Here is a 20,375-nt window from a genome sequence, read left to right as displayed (position 1 = left end):
AGCAAGTCGTTCTTGAGTCTTTGCTTTCTGTTGTTTTGTTTACTTTAAATTATTTTACTGTGTATTAGAGATCAAAGAAATATGATATTTTTACACAATGTTACAAAACCGAGAAAACATTATTAACTTGATTTTCTCAATACTGGATAAAAAGGATTATCTTTAGGTTTCATGGAAAAGTGGTAAATGAAACAACAATTTATAAATAAACAAAATGGCCTTTTACCTAGAATAATGGACAGTCACCTGTGCAAATGCACAGCAATAAATTTGTCTTTTTCTTCCATCTTGACAACTTATAAAAATGTATAAGCACCTGTTATCAGTTTTCAAGTTAAATAATATTTCCACTATCTTTAGCAACAATATTTTTGTTTAAATCTGAGCACAGAAGCTCTCAAACACAAACACACACATATATCAGCAACAAATCTGTATTTTAAGCATATAAATTACACTTATTTGAGTAGTCCAGGTTGCTTATGTTTTTTTTAGCTTATTCATTTATTCTAATACATTAACTGCAGTTGGATGTTGTTGTCACAGCAATCCACGTTGACTTTAAGTAACACTTTCAATGAATCATTACGTCTGTTTACAAACTTTAAAATTGATCTTTGAAATATTATAATAAAAATGAAAAAAATCACATACAAATTAGGTCCAGGCGATAAGCATCTAATATACAGATATTCTTCTTCAAGCCAAAATGATTTTACAGATTTTTCATGTTTGTTCTTCAAAACTTCTATTAACTCTAGTTTAAAACAAAGCAAATATTGACTGCCCTAATACTGTCATCAAACATAAACAAACATGGTCTGAGAGTTCTGTGACATAAATATCTCCATCTTTTCTGGTTTTTCTGCTTGTTATTATTTGCTATTATTCATCATTATTCCTATAACTCATTTTTCAAAACTTGAGCTTTGCTTATTTTGAATATGACCAAAATGTATTTCATTTTTATGGAAAAGTATTAATGAGTTATTTTTAGTTAAGTTCCACTTATTTTTATTTTTTTAAAAATTCCATTCATCTCTAATTTTTCCTTCTAATATCAATATGTGTTGTATCTTTGCTCATTTACTGTGATGGAGAGAAGTTTATAACCACTTAACCAATCAACAAAGGAAACACTGAAGCCTCGTCCTCTCATGGGTTTGCTTAGTGGAATTATTTTTGAAAGGAAATACAGCATCGTAAAGATAGAAGTACTGGTAGTCAAAGTTTCTCACTTATTTTTCACACATCTAATTGTCTCTTTATAAGTGAGCCTATAAATAACACTTTTCCAAGGCAGAAATCATCACAAAGTTTGCAAATCAATGCAGGTAGGAAAGGTAATTTCCAAATGCCTCAACTATTGAACATATTTTTGACAAGAATAACATAATTGGGAAAAGTTGATTTGAAATAAGAACACACACTAATAATAGATTTCTACTTGTATGGCATTTGCTAGCTTTCACTTTTAAGTAAAAACTGTCTAAATTTGGAAAAGCATTCTCATACACTGGATTTCATTTGTGTTTCATCATGTATTATATAATTGCATATATATATATATATATATATATACACACACACACACACACACACATACACACATGCACGTGCAGAGAGAAAATTGTTAACACCATATGACTGAACTAGTAACGTCTAGTCTTGCCCAATTGGATACATATAACTCTGTGAGATGTCCATGTATGATAACAATATTATGTAATTTTAATATTCGATAATTTTATGTCACTCAGGCTTAGCAAGAAAAAAAAAACTCTATCTATGGGTTCTTTGGGAAAAACACTGGCTCCTATTTTAGTGTCTGTGAATCAGAATTTTTCTATGGCTGTAACATCTGATACCATAACTCAGAACTTTTCATTTATTTATTATCCATGTTCACCAAAAGCATTGTGCATGTAAAACAAACTTACATTGCTATTGTTCAAAAACTGCTTTTAAGTATAGGAAAAAAATTCTGATGATCTAATATCCTATCAGCCTCAAATGATTTTTTTTAAGCATATTCTACTACTATGGAATCTCCTTAAAAATTTGGTATATGTACTCCACGTAACAGACAAGAGCCGTTACTGAAATCTATCACACTTTAGGGAAGCAATGGAGCATAGATTCTGCATATTCAAGCTTTAAATTACCCTCAAGAATCTAGGCAACCACATGAACCCAAATATTAATAACAGGGGCTGGGGATATTCGCACTGTGAGGGCTCAATCCTTTAGGATTTTCCTCACTAAAACTAAATCAACATTTTTGGAAATCACTCTGACTGGACTACCATTCCAAGGGGAATCTCAATATTGCAGAGCCACTTTTCTCAGGAATCTTGTTAACTGAGGAAGTAACAAGGTTACTTCTCACAGTAACCAGGACCTGGGTCACCTGCACTTCCAACTCCCCAAGCCCTTTATGCCCCCCTCTCTCCATTACAGCCTTTATTGTCTATAGCTACTGTAAGAATTCTAAAACCATACAATTAGACATTAAAGATATTGGTTTCCTTACAGCTTGTATTTACTTAACATATATCAAGAGGTAAGTGATACCAAACAAGCAAGGCCCCTAATTGGGTCTTAGCCCAGGAGTTTCTTTGCTTTGCCCAAGAAGGAATTCAAGGGCAATCCTGTGGTTTTGAATAACAACTTTTATTAAATGGGACTACTCTTTGTGGAGCAGTGTTAACTAATAGGCAGTATGCCCAGACTCTGCAATCTATGGTTTCTTGGCAAATGTATTTATACTTATGTAAACCCAATTTTAATTACATGCAAATTAAGGGGTGGGTCAATGAAAATTGAGAGGAAGATTATTTAGAAATTTCTAGGAAAGGGGGCAGTAACTTCTGGGTCATTGCAATGGAAAGAAGTGGTAACTTCTGAGTTGTTGCCATGGTAATTATTAACTGTCATGGCACTGATGGGAGTGTGTTATGCCAATGAGCATGAGGGCAGCTAGGGATCCCTATTGTCAACATCTGCTGGTTCCTGCCACTTTTTCTACTTTATCCTGTTTGGAATAGATCCTGTTTTGGTTAGCAGGGTTTTGACCAGAAAATAAGTCCTGCTGGTCTCCTACCCCATAAGGACCAAGAATCAACTAAAACCCTTGGTATGGCCATCACCAAAATGGAGCAGCCAGTGAAGGGAGCACCATTGAGACAGGGAGCAGGAGAATCATGCGCCAGCATAAAGTCATTAAAAATACATGTAGTTTGGCTGTTTGCTTTACTTTTAACAGAACTAATTGGATATCATGTTATCCCTCTTGGCAACTCCTTTAGGGATAATTATTTTTGTGTGATTATTTCCCAGTGAACAATAGATTTAACTGGTAATGAACTGAATATGTATTCATGTACTCAGTTTCTGTCCATTTGTATTCTGAGTATTTAAAATATCTCAGTGATGCTTGTTACCAAGATTACCTTATTCTGTTTTTCATTATATAAATGAGTATTATGTTACATGGAGTTTAGAAATATAGTACATATTTAGGAAAATATGTCCAATAGAATGTTTTGCTAGTGAAGACACAATTGAATATTTTCAGGCATTGAGATCAGCTATTATGTTGTAGGTGAGAGTACTCCCCTAAGCACATTCTGTCTGGATAATGATGATCACTGTTGTAAATTTATTCTGAGTCCTAACTGCCACCTTCTTTCCTGGGGAGAACCCCTGTCCAAGTAATTCACCAACTGTAGTAAGCGCAACTCATTCTGTAACGTAAAATATTGATAAATATTGAAATTAAAAACAAAAAAACCCAAAACCTATAACATACAAAGTTCATTTAAAGTAAATTAGAAATAGAATGGAAAATGGGATGTACAGACATTCTTAGGCATGTGTATCTTTGAGACTTGAATTGCATTGTGAAAATAAATATACCAGTTTATATATATATATTTTAAGTTGAACAGTTGACTCTCTCCCAGGTGTTTTAGTCACCTGCTGGTAGGGGACCGGGATCTGTGTGATTTCCCATGCAGGGGCACATTGCACCGGCTCAAATGTCACTTCCCGGGAATCTCCTTGTCTGGCTCACTGTCCAGGTCCCGTTTAATCAGATGGATATGCTAATCTGCCCTCCCAAATCTCAGATTGCCGGTTTAACAGGGCACTCAGATCAGCGCGTTTTGTGCGGGGTGCCGCTGTGCTGCGGCGCTGGCCGAAATAGCCCGCGCTAGCTGGGAGGGCTGTGCTAGCTTCCCATGTCTCTCCTACACCTGGGAATTTCCCCATTCTGTGGGCAACAAAGATCCGTCTGGAAATGTGGCTAGGACTCACCCTCTGTGCCTTCACTGAGAGCTGCAATCCCTAGTTGTTCCTACTGTGCCATCTTGTTCTGATCAATATACTAGTTTATATTTTTAAAATACTCTATTATGAGTGCAATACATTGTGAAGTCTTATGTTACATATATGTAGAACTACAGAGAAGAATACAGATTGGGGTCAAGAAACACTCTTTGATGCAAATGTAGACAGTGAGGCATGAGGAAATAGATCCTGAACAAAGCAATTTCAACTCAAAAAAAAACTAATGATGCTTGAAAGTTGAATTTCAAAGGAACTTAGAAACTGAAATGAGCACAATATTTCAGTCTTGCCTTCTGTTTTTAAAAATATCCTTTGATGATAATAGTTTAAATACTAGAATATAAATTATAAATGAATTTCATATAATAGGCAATAAAATTAAGTATGGTACTCTTATTACTGATATTTATCAGCAGAAAATCAAATATGAGGAAAATGCACGGCCCTGGCTATGCAAAAACTATGTTACTAATTAAATGAGAAAACTCTTGGGGGGAAAAATATTTATAAAACTAAAATCACAAAACTTTTTGAATGCCCATTTTCTTTTACACATAAGATAAAAATCTGCTAATGAGTTTCTATTTCTTTCTAAATTTTGTCCCTAAGTTCTGTATTATTTTCCTTGTGTATCTGTAGTATAGATTTAAGAGAGCTATAAAAAGAGTGAGAAGAGCCAACAACAGTGAAATAGTAAAGTTGGAAGCTACTGGAATATCAGGGAATTCCAGTGTTGGCAGCAAAGGAAGACTCACTGGGGAAGGGACTCCTCTTGAAATTTGTGGGGGATGTCCTCAGCAAGCCTTCAAGAGGCAGCACCCTTGCATGGCATGAGAACCGGACGTGTGCAAAGGTTGTAGTTGTAAGGGTCATATGTTAAGACAATACCACCCACAAAAAATTATAATGTAATAGGTATGCATGTAACACATAATGCTGCCACCATGTACATCTGAAAGAGAACTCCTGAAAGAGAACTCCTAAATAACAAATGATGTTTAACATTCAATCCATTTTCCAAGGCTTGCTTCATGGCCAGGTGACCTGTGCAGTCATACTGACCCGTACTTAGTTAAAAGCTCTGCTGATGTCTTTAAATCCTTAATCATTTAAAAACAAAGGGCCTGCATGTTCATTTTAAGCTTCGAATTAGGTAACCAGTCCTGCCATATATCAAATAGACCCAAAAAAAGGTATCTATTTGTTTGCGGGTTGAAAAATAAATAAATACACCTTAGAATAATCCTGAGTACATTTGATGGCATAAATGTAATGTCTATAATCTCCTAGTAAGTTTATGGATGTTATGAAGATAGGTGAAGTTCCAAGGGAATGTTGTTTTATCTTGTTTCTGGTGCCATGCTACCTTGTTTGTTAAAGTCAGCTGTTAACACTGGGATTTGCAATTACTCACATTCTAGCTTGGGGGAAGGAGAAATTAACACAGAGAATATAGTTACCCTCTGGTCATTTGGGCTGAAAATAGTGCTATAGATGAGATTTGTGCTCTGAGGTTTTAGTCATGTTATTTTCTTAGAAATTGAGAAGAAGAAATTTATCATAATGTGTCTAACAGTGAGGACCTATGCCTATGTTTACATAATTTTTATTTAGCATAATTTCAACATTTTTCCTGTCAACATTTTACTTTCTTCCCCCAAAACCCTTAGATTTGAAGTGGAAGTCATGTTATTTCTCACATATATATGAATCAGACAGACACCAGGAAAGGAAGACTAACAGAACTAATGGAACCTTAATTTACAACTCTCCATGCCCTTTAGGTCTGAAAACTTTCCATTTTGTCAGAAAAAAAATGTAATTTATTTTTTCTCCCAGAAAAATGTACCCTAAATATTATAAATTAGCAGAGGACAAAGATGCCCAGAATATCTCTGCACTAATGACCATGGAAAAAGAAGTTCTGGTGATTACCATAATTACAGCATTTTTAGAAACTAAACTTTCTTCTTTTCTTGTAACACACAATCCTTTCAACTCTGAAATTAAAATCAGGTTTGAAGTATTAATAATGTAATCCTATGACATATACTATTGTCTAGTTGATCAACTGGTAAGGCTTTATCTCCATAGGGTTATATGAAAATCCTGTTATTTTGCAGCAAAGCCAAAATCACAAGCCAATCATCAGTAGCAGAAAAGTATTTAATCGTTGGACTTAATATATGCTATTTTTGGACAGGTTATATAAGGCAGGAGTGTATGATTGTGAGAAAATTGTCAGAAACTTGTCAATGTCTTTTCAGATTGCCAAGAGTAGGCATATAAGGGAAGAAGTGGGTGTTTGAATTTAGGTTTCTCAGATCTATCATTCAGTCAAACAGAAGTACACTTTCCACATTAACAGGATTCACATCACACATCAAATACTTTCATTTAATTCTCCTTTAATACTTGCTTAATCATGACTGTTTCTTCCCTATGAGACTTGGCATGTGGTTTCCAAGCCCTATCACTACACTGGTATAAAATACGCATTCCATCTCTATGAAAGCTCTAACAAACGAGCTAAGATTAAATTTACTTCTCTGTTCATGCACATTACAATGGTCATTCAGAAAAGGCACTGAAAATATTTATCCCCACAGGGATTTTAGAATAAGTTAATACTGCCCTTTCTGTAAATACAGAAAGCAGAATCAATGGCATTAAAGTATTCATTTGGGATTATAGGCACTGATTAATATTCATAACCATAAATTTATATATTTGAATTTTAACTCCTTGATAAAGGCAAAAATATGTTTTTAAAGAAAAAACTTGGATTTTCACAGTGTTCAAAAACATCAGTGACACACACCCAACAATATGCACATACACCCACCCTTCCCTACACACATAGAACCAGAAAAACTGAGTAGACTAAAACATCAATTAATATCCAAGATAACAATGTTCCATGTTATAGCCTTAATGTAAACTGTTTCAGCTTAAAAACAAAACAGAACAAACCAACTTCATATTCTATCCATATCACTTTTCAACTCAGCAAAAACTGTTTCCCCAAGTTAAAAAATATATATATGTATATATATATGTGTGTGTGTGTATATATATATATACATATACACACATGTATATATCTTTGTGTATGTGTATATATATATATATATACACACACACACACACACACACACACACATTTAATTTAGTTTTGATTTAGCAGATCATCACCCTAATTGTTATGTTTAAACTAATTTCCCTGAGAAAAGTAACATCTGGAAGAAGAAACTGAAACTACTACCTATTATACTACATGGCAGAGAGGTTTCTGCTTGAGATATAAAACTTACCATATATAATTTCCCATGTGAATTTTAAAAAAACCAAAATACAAGTAAAACTCTGAGGTAAATAATCCAAATTTTCCTGAGCATTCAGGAGATAGAAGCTGAAATACTTTTGAATATATAGCATTCTTTCAAACCTATTTTTAAAAAGCATAATAAAATAGTATGTTAGTGCCAACTATATTTACAAATAATAACTAATATTAATTCTAAGCAACATATAAATCATGCTTTACATGAATGTCACATTTCAATTTTTACCTGTCTTTGGCTCCACTGAGAAGTATGGCTGTCCTTGCAGAATACTGTAGACCACCCTGGCACTGTTGCCATACGTAGGATCATCAGCATCTGTCGCTGTCACTTGTACAACTGAGGTCCCTAGATGCCAATGCCAAAACCACTGAATTAAAAACTTCCAAATGCCACAAAACAAAATAACTAAAAAAATGTTACTTATTGCACATTAAACTTAATTGAAATTTTTCATTTACCTTTTTTCAAGGCATATAAAAAATTGATACAGTATTTTTTTTAATAAACCAACCCTAAAGAGATGATAAATATTAACAAAACCTTTGAAATATTTAATGCATAAGAAAACATTCTGGCAAAAAAATACCATCAATGATGCATATTAGGCTGGGATATACTCCAAATCAGATGGGACTGAAATTTTAGGCGTCTCATCCATGGGGATCAGGTAATACATTTTCATCAAGCGCAGCTTCTAGCAGACTCAATCACTGTCCAGAAAGCAGCATGCCAACAGCATCTTGGACACTCCAATTATTGCGGGTATCCAACTGTCATAGTTAGGAAGACCCAGACAGACACCAAAATGTCATTAAATGACAAAGAAGATTTGATCCACCTCACTGGATCAAATGTGGCTACCCTATCTCCTTGGGAATTGTTTCTTTGTTTCCACCATTTGATTTAAAAACAAGACAGAAAATGAAAATTTATACGAAACCACTTCCAAAAGAGAAAAACCATGGCAACTTTAAAAAGTGTATCAATATTTTTTTCTTTATTACATATGATGAAATGTTGTATTCTTTCTTCATTTACTATATATTCACACATTAAATATAGAAAGCATTTCTTCCAATCTGTTACTTTTTTCCATTTGGAATGTAATCTTTAAAATATTAAAGACTCATGTTTGCCTAGTTTATATATTGAATTATATACTATTATTTAGTAAATATCTTATATGTTAAATATGGAACAAGTCCCTTTTTTATATATTCTTTAAGGTCCTAGTTTGTTTCAAATAATTTTCTGAATATAACATTTTAAAGCAAACATATGTTTTAGATTTATTTCTATGTAAATATCTCTTTCTAAATCTCTTAAGTCAGTAATGTACATTTTGCTATAAATCTACTTTATTTTCTATATATATTTCATTGCCAATTTCATTTTCTTTAAAATTATGTAGAAATTATCAAATTTAAGTGTACAACACTATTCTTAAAATCCTGAAGTTTTTAATTTTATGGACTTAGATGATTGTGCTCTGTGGATGTCTGGTAGGGTCAAGATGGTAAATAATGCATACTTTAAAATCTTTTTAAGAATTAAAGTTTGAATATTTTTAATGTTATAATAAATTACATTATGGTCTCTCTTTCTTCTATATGCCTCACCTTTACAATATTTAATTTGGTATTATGACTAAGTATGGTTTTGCTACTTCATTTTAAAAGAAAGTAAACAATTTTAAAGCAAGTAATAAAAACTAAACTTCAGTAAGTTTGGCTGTGGACAATAAAACAGGTTTTTTTCTGAAAAGTTTATTATCTCATTTAACATATATAGACACACATACTAAACACACACACATATTCACAAATAAATTTAAACTTTCCATGTCTGTCTATGTGCTTCTGGCAATAAATAAAGTATCCTAAAGGTTTACTAGTGTTTTTAAAATTTTATGATTAGTTAACATCCAATTAAAAAAAAGATCCCTGAATATTAAACACTGATAGTTTGCATGGTATATTTCATAGTATTTGACGGCTAATATACTTGGTTAGGCTTAAGCACTTTAACTATAGTGTTTGATAAACTGTGTTCATACAATATGTGTTATGTAGTTTAGATATTCTGTGTTCTATGTTCCAATTTTTATATTAACTTAGTGGTCTGAATAGGGGTCAAGTACACCCTGAAGACATCTGAAAACAATTTTCTAAAAAAGTTCCGATCCCAATTCAATCAGCTAAGTAAATAACTTAAATATAAATTATTTAAGTACTGTGATATGAAATGGCATGACTATTTGTACATGTAAATAACATAAATTATTTTATTTACAGCATACATTATTTAAGTGTGCATAATAGTCATGCCGTTTGATGTCAGAGTACTATCAAAATCAAAATGACAGTGTACTATTAGCTTCTAAAACAAGAGTTCCCATGTACCCAATTTTCATAGCTGTATTCTACGTAGGAAAGGAAAATCTTAGCAAGCCAGTGAAAAACCACCAAAATGTCCATGAGAATTGAGTATGAAGTTGAACTGAACTGCTCAAACATGTCTCAAAAATTCCTACTTTACTAAACATTACTAATTTGGGGAGAAAAATAGGCCCTTTCTTTTTTCAAAATCATCCAAAACCTAACAGTTACTGTGCCAGCTGCTCTTGTTGGTAAGCAAAGAGCAGTGGGAAGCACTTGGAAGGTGTGGACAGTTGTGAGGAAGTGTGAATACGTCTATTTGGTCACAGAAATGCTAGCAATGCTTACATGTGTGCTAACTAGAGTAAGATAGTGCCACTGTGGTTCAAATTCTTCCTGTCCACAAGGACTGATTCTTCTGTCTCATCATTTGCTGTTCCTCTAGAAGCTAGAGCTATGGTGGTGGCCCGAATAATTTCCCCTCTCGCTTCGAATAGGAACAGAAATTTAGGGCCACTGAACTGTGATCCCCTGAAAAGCACACATGATACACATCTTTGCAACCCCAATCCTCAGTGTCTTGGTAATGCTGACTGCATGACTGGATGAATGAAATGACCTTCTTTCTAAATAAATCATATTGGTTAAAATCCTCATGTGTTAAAATATAACTTCCATTATTATTTTATATAAATTTCCTATTTTGATATTAGAAAAAGCACGAAATAAATATATAAATCAATCCATCTCTCATCCAGTTTCATATTTTTTTATTTTTTATTTTTTGTAAGATTGCCTACCCTTAAATTACATACTGGCTGTAAACTATTCCAAAAGTACCTGGGTAAATGAAATTTTTAAAAAAGAATTTCTATTATTAGATATAAATAAAATACACACTAGAAATTCTTTACTTGCCATCTTTCTAGTAATGGTGCAATGACAAAAGTCCTTTAATTAAAAAGCCTTCATTTTTTAAATATATATCTCCAAATAGTATCTCCTTACCATTGTTATAAATTCACTACAAATTTTCACACATTTAAGTGTTTGGAGAAATTTTTGAAAACACATGGTGGCATGGACACATGGCAGGGAACAACACACACTGGGGCCTGTCAGAGGTTTAGGGGAGGAGGGAGATCATCAGGAAAAAGGGCTTAAGGATGCTGGGATTAATAAGTGATGAGATAATCTGTGCAGCAAACCACCATGGTACAGGTTTACCTATCTAACAGGCACATCCTGCACATGTATCCCTAAACTTAAAATTAAAAAAAAAAAAATCAGTGGTGGCATGTGGATGGCCATTTGTGGGTCCAAGGATACTCATTGTAATTAAATAGACCAGCCAGTCCACATATTAGCCTGGCTGGCCAACAGCGGCCTTATTGATCCATTGGCCACAAAGAGATGTTTAGGATAATGAATCAATATCTTAATACGATGGAAAGAAAAGTAAAAGAGCATCACTGGCCTGTGTCTGGAACAATTCTGTGTGTTAACTTCTGAGGCATCAAAAATATAAATAAATATCAAGTTGAAAAAAATGTAAGATTAAAGTAATTTCCTGAAAACATTGAAATCGCTGTATAAATAAAAACAATGTCCTAATTTTCCATACAAATAAATAATGTTAAGTTGATGGATATTGGCTACCAACATGTCTCAAATGTTTCCCTCACCCTAAAAGACGGTTGCTACACACATACTAGTGTTTGTTTTTCTTTTAGGTATTTAATGATGATTTAATTTTAAAGACAAACCTCCTCAAATCAGCCACAAGCTACAAAAGCAGAGTGCTCTTTACTTACCCACAGGAGACATTTCAGGAACTCCTGCCGTGTATGGGCCATCCAAAAATTTGGGTTCATTGTCGTTGATATCCTGAATTTTGATGACAAACTCCGACTCGGGCTCCACGGGTTTGTTGGTGAGCCTGTCAAGTGCTTGAGCTCGGAGCGTGTAGTAGGCCTGCTCCTCACGGTCCAGTCTCTTGGTGGCATGAATATCCCCAGTGTTCTCATCAATAATGAAAATGGAACTTGCCCCTTCGCCTGACAAGATGTATTTGATGGAACCATCTCCTTTATCAACATCAGAGTGGAGCTGGTGAAAAATTCATGTGAGATGAGATTAACTTACAAGAGAGTCAGCGATATTGAGATATGTAAAAATAATTCTTATGTCAGGCAGCAGTACATGAAATGTTATTGTTCTTGGAAAGCTAAGCTGAATGCTTATTGTGCACAGCAGAAAGGCTATTAGAATGTGTCAGCTGGTACGTGTGAGCAAGACAATTTCATTTCTTCCTGTAAACAGTCTCATTTCCAAAGGTATTTTATATCACTCCCAAAGTTGGGAGCTCTTTGTAGTGTTACTTTTGATTTGATCTGTTCTTGCCAGTGTTAGCCATCTTCTTTGAACACAGCAGGCACTCAGGAAACATGTATAATTGGTTGATTTGATTTATTCCAAGCAAAAAAACTTTCTATAGAATACTTGTAAATCTAGTTCTAATATGTCATTTAATATTCTTGGAAACCCCCACATTCTTTAAGGGTGCCCTTCTCTTCCTCGTCCCTGCCCTGTCCCCACTCCCACTACTTTCTGTGATTAACGAGTCTGGCTGAATGTCCAGTCTCTAAGTCTGTCTCTGAATCCCATCCTATATTTTAAAATTTGGAGCTGAAAAGAATGACACTGCTCTCTAAAGGAGGAATTTTAAATCAATACGTGCATGGGACTTCAACTAAAACCTTTCTCGAAATACCAAGAACTGCATTAGATTTGCATGATTAAGCACAGCATCAGCAGCAGGGGCAGCAAATTCTGATTTGCATTTCCTATCTGGAACTGTCCCTGCTGTATGTCAGAACATTATGTTGAACAGAGGAACCTCAGGAAACTCAGACGTAATTACACATTTTCCTGAACTTCATAACCTGAGAAACACACTACTCAATCTGTCATTTCAACAATCTTTCACCCTCTATAACTGCCATCATTCTGGACTTCGGTTAATACGAATGTAAAAACGCAATTTACCTAACAATAAAGCTTTTCACTGCCCTACAGAACTATATTTGCATTTTTAAAAGACAAGGTGCTAAAAATATGTAAAATATGGAAAAAAAACACCAAGGAAAGTAAGGGCATAATGCATTTTCATCCTTCCTTGGTAGTTGTCGCGGACATAGCTTTTTACACCTTGAATTTCCGTAAGTGATTCTTCCACTGCACTGTAATAGCTGTGTTTATCCTCTGCTTCCAAGTACTTGAACACCTCATTTATCTTTTGGTTTCTATAGTTTTTAGTCAGGCCTAAGTAATACAAAAATATTAATCTCTGGCACAAGTTATAATGTAATTTTTTTTTCAGTGTGGAATTATCTAGTGGATCCTATGCCACACTTTTATTCAGTGTATGGAAAAGGTATGTTCTTGAGCTATTGTGAATTATTTAGCTTTCTTAAGTCATTTTTAGGGTTACTGTTATATATGTATCTCCCCCTAATTTATAATACAAAGGGTGAAATGTGAGAATTATAGTTTGAATTATTAGGAACTTCCTAGATGTCAGTCACTATGCTTAACATTCTTTTAAAAACAAACAAACAAAACTTTATTTTAGGTTCAGAGGTACATGTGAAGATTTGAAGGTTATATGGGTAAGACATTCTTTACATAGTAAGTCATTCAATATTCACATCTGCCCTTAGTCCTATTAGCAAATGAGGAAAACGAGGTAGAGAAAGGCTAAGAACCTTGCCAGAAGTGGTCCAGCCAACTTTCTGGAAGAGCCAAAATTATGAAAACTGGCAGCCTGGTCTAAAGCCCACATTCCCAGTCCATATAACGAGATCCAGCCTCCAGGATAGAACTGCTGTCCTGTGTGCTAGGGTCTTCAAGTTCTGATGGAAAGGAGAACTTAAGGAAAGAAAGGAATATACAGCCAACCCCACCTGATCATCCCCTGAATCTTCAAGAACCTCAGTGCTCGAGATGGTTTCCATCTGTGCATTTTATGATTTACCAGAAGGGTCCCTTCTTGCCATTACATAACAATAAACTCCACCACACTCAACAACACATAGCAAAACACTTGACTCCCAAGACCAATGCAGATGATGATGAAAATAAGTTGTTTTTAAGCTTCCAGTCCCTGGACCGCCTAAAAGTTCAAGGTAGCTCTCCTAATGTTCCGTGCCCTTCCTCTGTGCTCCTTTGGAGCAGCACTGATGGCAACGTATCTACGTGTTACTGCTGACAGCGGCAGGAAACGTTAGAACATCCAGAGGAGCACAAGTCTTTACTCAAAGCTTTTCCACACTGAAATTTCATCAAGGACTTTCACTTATAGAACAAGCCCTTATGATTCATTTACCTAATTCCTGCCAACTGATTGCTGTTTTCGTGGCATGGTGATACAATGTTCCTGTGGTATTCCAAGTATGAGAAAGAAAATAAATTCATTTTCAATAAAAATCACACAGTAAGCTCTGACTGTGAACTTCGACCTGAGCTCTGATGCTGCGTTTGATTAAACATTACGGGCTTGTCAGCTGTTCTCCATTACTGACAGCATCAGAACTTAAAAGTAAAAGCTTCATACTGTTTGCTTCTCCAAATATTCAACAGTCAAATTCTTTCTCTTCTACTGCCTACCTGTGCCCCATCCCCCCCCACCCCCGCAAACACACACCACACACATCCTGTTTCAGGAGTCCTCAACTTTATTATTCTTTCCATCGCTGACAATTTTCTCCCAGCTGGGACTATCACTAGGCTTGTAACCCCTGCCAAAATTCGCAAGCAGAAAATTGCTTGGAGTCTAAACTCCGTGTCCTTGCAAGGTTACTGTAAGCATCTGTGGTTAAAAGTGACCAACTTTGAATTGTTAAGATGGGGACATAATTATCTGAGGCATTCAGACATTTAATCTGTGAGACTTTGTGCATTATACTAATCCTAATAGGTGGAGTGAAATCCACACTCTCAGTAAGAAACTCCTCTTTCCTTGATAAAAACGAATGCTCAGCAAAGAAGAGAAATGTTGCCAAGTATAGAAACAGAAAATCATGTTCTTAAGTTGACAAGTGTCTATGTAGGCACGTGCACACTCACAGTCACACACACACACGGACACGGACACGTTTGTGAATAACTATTACAACCCGAACTGAAAAATGTTGCTCTCCCCTGTGAAAACTTTGACCAAGACAAAAGCAAATAACTATCATCCTATAAAATGGTAAATAAGTACATAAACAAAATAAAACACAACCAAAGTGAAGTATTTGTGCTCTATTTGGCAGTAGAATAGGGATCACGGAAGTCTATTGTCCTCACAAATACCCCTGTAAATGTGATCCTGAAATTAGCCTAAACAATAACCAAAAAAAAATCTCTATTCATAAGCAGATAAAACTTACCTTTACTGCCTGGGTTCCAAAATCCTTTTCCAAGTATTTGTTTTGACTTCAAAGTAATTATTTGCATTAAAAAAAATTTTTTTAAATGAGAACAAAAAGTGAGTGGCATAGAACCCTTAGTTGAGCCTAGCTCACGATAAGGCAAAAGATAAGCTGAGGCAGAGGTACAATTAGGTAAATCCAGTGTTTTTAGGTCAGCATCATGTATTAATATGTAAGAAATATCAATCAGACTCTCATAAACTATGTGGACCATTAATGCAAATCACATTACATGTACCCTAAAACAGATTTCTGAATAATCCATTAAAGTTCCATCAGTTCTTGATTGATAGAGCACCCCCCTGCCCTGCCATGTATCTATTATACTGGAGCCCTTTTCATTCATTCTGAACTACAATCCTAGTTTAGAATCTTCAAACTTTTCATTTGGGCTATTACAAAACACCTCAATTACTTTTTAATTTTAGTAACTCACATTGTTTAGGCTGTCATAATCAAATTATTTCCTCTAAAACATAAATTATAACATACCCCTCGGTAGGTATGGTTTTGTGGCAGGGTGCAGTGGCTCACACCTGTAATTCCAGCACTTTGGGAGGCCAAGGTGGGCAGACCATGAGGTCAAGAGTTCAAGACCAGCCTGACCAACATGGTGAAATCCCATCTCTACTAAAAATACAAAAATTAGCTGGGTGGGGTGATGTATGCCTGTAATCCCAGCTACTCAGGAGGCTGAGGCAAGAGAATCACTTGAATCCAGGAGGTGGAGGTTGTGGTGAGCTGAGATCTCGCCGCTGCACTCCAACCTGGGCGACAAGAGTCATACTTTGTCTCTAAATAAATACATAAATAATATGTTTTTGTCCACAAGAGTATCTTTATTGATGAGTGCTGAAACATAATACTGATCTATGATAATATCACATATTTGCACAATAATGTTAGCTCTGAAGAACTTTCATGATGGATCAGCCTCTGGGTGTGGCCTGTGGCTTCCCAGGGGTCTAGCCAATTGTGGCTGATCCTTCCAGGAAGCATCAGTTTCTACGTATACGCTCATTTTAGGGACTATGGAAAGTACATCTTTGCTGAGAATTCAACTCTTTTGCAGTTATTTCAAAGTGAATGGAACAATTATTTGGCTGACTCTTGATCCTTCTTCCTTGGCCTTTTCGGCATGCTCACCAAATATATTTAATTGCTTCCCATGATCTATGGATTTAACCGAAAATTCTATGCATGAGTTCCAATCTGACTCCATATTATCTCCCTGACCTCGTTTCTCCACCGCAATTCTCAGTGTATTCTATGCTAGAAGCATGCTGGACTAGTTCTCAGCGCCTGAGCACAGCAAGCATTACCATGCTTCCCAACACATGCACTCACTGACATCCAATTCAGCTCCATGCCAGTTCCCTTTTCCTGAAGTCTTACAACTGTCCTATTTATTTCCTATAATTTCTTATTTCAATTTCTACAAGAGAATTCACTTCATTCTGCTTTATATTGAAAATTTAGTATATTTTTATATCTAACTTTAATTTATAAACTCCTTAAGAACTAAATTCTTCTTATCACTATGTTCTACACTCTTAATAAACAGTCTGTTGTATTAAATTTGGCAAATGCATAATCCATTTTGTAAAATAGTAGTTATTTGTTTTATTTCACTTTCTGTCCTTTTAAATTTCAATAGCGTTTTAAAGAAAAAAAATAAAACGAACAAAAAAATCCTTTATATCTGATTTGTTCTCCCTAATCCTCTGAAGCACCTAGATGGAATTCAGATACCTTGCTTTGCTGCTTTTGGTAACACTTAGTGTATGATTTTGTACTTTCACACTTACATGTCTGTGTTCCCCAGGAGACAGAGCCCTGGGAGAAACAGACATCTTTCTTAATCCTGCTTCCAAAGCTTTTATACAGTAGTTCTCTCTCCCTTTTCTTCTCTCTCACAAATACACAGACACACACACACAGAGTGCTAGAGGAGGGCTGAAACCTGCCTGCATGTACTTGGATGCCACTCCATTACCTTCACTAAATTTTTATTCACCTGACTTTTAAATTTAAGATGGTAGAGACCAAAACCAAAAGAGCAATGCGTTGCTGTTCTGGTGATCTTTTCACATCTATATAACCAGAGGAAGCATGATATGAGCTACCTGGTCTAGCACTTTCAATCCATTTGCTTAAATAAAAGTCTGAAAGTAAAAAATACTGCTTGATTTAGGAGACAAAGGTAAAAAAAAAAAATCAATTCAATATATTGATCAACTTTTCTTTCCTCTAGTACTTCTTAAAGTTTGCTTGCTGTTTGATCTTACTGATGATCTTGTCTTTACTATCTAATACTTAGCCCTGTAAAATGGAGATAAATAGATTGACTCTTGGACTTCATTGCATAATTGTGACCACTACTTGAGATGATATGGTGGAATATAGTTCATAAAGGTAGAAATTATGGTCATGTTAGAGTTGTACTTTTTAATGTTTTTGCCTTTGAAAAAAATATTAAATTTTCATGCCCCCAAATACCATCTATAGACACAAGGTGAAACTTTATGAACGAGATAATACGTATTGTGAAAGCTTTAATGCTAATAAAACAAAACTAGAAACTAAAGCCTCTGTGATGCTCGCTGACTTATTTACAATAAGGATGACAATAATTAAAGTTGTTTTGCGTTACATTTTTCCTCATAATGAATGTTGGAATAAGAAATAATACATTGCAATATAAATAAAACTTACACTGCTATTGCACTTGTGTCAAAAATGAGGTAACGATGGCAATGTAAGAAGTGTGCTTTTTGGAGCAATAAGTTAATCAATCTGAGAGTGATTTAGATTACATATTAGCAAATTTTACCACTGATTTGCTTATTATAGATTCCTGACTTTTAAAGTTTAAAAGTGTATTCCAGATTATTAGAACCCATGCAGGGTAATTTTATTAAAATTTTACAAAGTTAAAATTGTAAGTTTAGAAGGTAGATTAAAACAACAATTGGAAGGCTTAAAATTGCCTGAATATACATATTATAAACAAGTTTTCTTTTCTTATTATGTCTTTTAGTAAATATTTTCCACATAACACTGGATATGTTGCAATTAGCAAGCCACTGAAGAAGTGTTATAGATGAAAACAAATGTACGAGCCATTTCTTTCCGGTTGAAGTATTCCTAATTTATAATTATTACTGTGGTTCAAGGTAATGGAACACAATTTACTTGTAAAGCATCTCTAGTGAAGACGTGTCGCTTAAGAAATAAAGGCATAAATTGCTTTACAAACAGGAATAAAGGAAAGAGATATAACTCCGGAAGTGCGTAGGTAATGTTAATATTGCCCCAAAAATCATTTATTTTATTAAGTAACAAATAAAAAGAAAAAATACCACTCATATTGTTTTTATTTGCAGAAACGGTTCACAGTAATACAGTTGTGACAAACATCCGTTCTGGGGGGTCAGAGTCCATTTGTTCAGAAGCAGAATGACCCAATTGGAAGGTCAATGCAGAGAAGCCCCAGGTATGGCTACTGAGTCTCCATTCTTCTTTGTATTGTGCTGTCTTGATGGTGCTTGAGTCCCAGCTTGCTCATCTGTTATAGATCCATTTCTGTACCTGTACAATTGGCTTTGAATGTTGAAGTGAGAATAAAATAAAATGATGCATTTGGAAGGAAGTTTGTAAAATGAAACTTTACATCCATAGTAACAAATGTCCATATAGTGGTGTAATACAATTATCTTCATTCTTTAGGGAAAACAGTCTTGCTCTGGAGTGAAAAAGTCATAGATTTGTGCCTATGACATGGTTACTCAAAGCTTCATGTTTACAGCCACAGCTTTCTCATCAGGGACCAAGAGATAGCAACTCTTGTGGAATAAAGAAGCATCTTTTATTCCACACAGCTACATTCACTTCCCTAAAGAAAACCCGACTCATCCTATCTCTGATTGCTGTCTTGAGGCCAGATCCAAAACTCTCACACAACTTAAGAAATCCGCCTACAGTCAAATTCTAATGATCAAAATTAAAGCTGAGGCTTCATCCTCGCTTAGCGTAACTGCGAATGCTTCATGTTCTCTACTTCAGGGCTCGCCGGATAGGAAAGTACCTTGCTCTCTTAGTTATAAACTCCATGAAATAGGCCAGAAGCACTTAAAGGAAACCCCTGGAGAGACTCAGCTTTTTATCAAAAGAATAACTTTTAATTTTACTTTTTACTATGAGGTTGGTTGAGCAGAAAATGTATATAACCAAGGCTAAAGCATCACCACTCAAAGTGTGGTGTCTATTTGTCTGAATTAATATAAATACAGAATTTGAGAGGAACGGCTTAGCAACTGTTACAGTAAGCTCACCCAGGAATTTCATGTCTGTTGAACCCAAGTACAATAATGAAAATAATGGGAATTGATTTTTTTATCTAAGAAATTTATTTTTATTTCACTTTACAAAACTAGCAGCAAGTGACAATAGTACAGTATCTTCTTAGAAAAACAAATGTGTGCACAAAAACACAACCAACAACAAGGCACACCTTTCCCTTTCATCACAGAGCCATTGAGAAGCAGTGGGCCTGTGAATAAAAACCCTACATGGAAACTCTTTTGAATGTTTCGAGGCAAAACTCCATCTAACACTTCTTCCCTGTCATAATGTTAGAGATGCCTGGAAGATACTTACCACAATGAAGGCAGAGAGCAATCTGAGAGATCATCTTTAAGACTTGTGCAATGTTTTGTACCTGGCATTTTGGAGAAGGCATGTAGGTACATGTTGCAGATGGCAACAGCATAAGGTGTTTGCAAAACACTTCTTGGGAGTTTTCTGCACTACACTGCTTTGTC

The 20,375-nt window shown here is 35.0% G+C and overlaps 1 protein-coding gene across 5 annotated transcripts in view; it reads right to left on the bottom strand.

Moving 5' to 3' along the window:
• CDH7 (cadherin 7) overlaps positions 1-20,375 on the bottom strand; it is a 134,436-nt gene that overhangs the window by 61,788 nt on the left and 52,273 nt on the right. For all 5 annotated transcript variants that reach the window (XM_054244290.2, XM_078346976.1, XM_078346974.1 and 2 more), the window contains exons 3-4: positions 11,890-12,184; positions 7,923-8,042 (exon numbers count right to left, since the gene is read on the bottom strand). In XM_054244290.2, coding sequence (XP_054100265.1) covers positions 7,923-8,042; positions 11,890-12,184 — 415 coding nt within the window. The remainder of the gene's footprint in view (positions 1-7,922; positions 8,043-11,889; positions 12,185-20,375) is intronic.

The sequence above is a fragment of the Callithrix jacchus genome, chromosome 13 (assembly GCF_049354715.1).
Source record: "Callithrix jacchus isolate 240 chromosome 13, calJac240_pri, whole genome shotgun sequence".
Lineage (NCBI taxonomy): Eukaryota > Metazoa > Chordata > Mammalia > Primates > Cebidae > Callithrix > Callithrix jacchus.
Note: the sequence above shows the minus strand (reverse complement) of the source record. Positions and strands in the feature narration are given on the sequence as shown.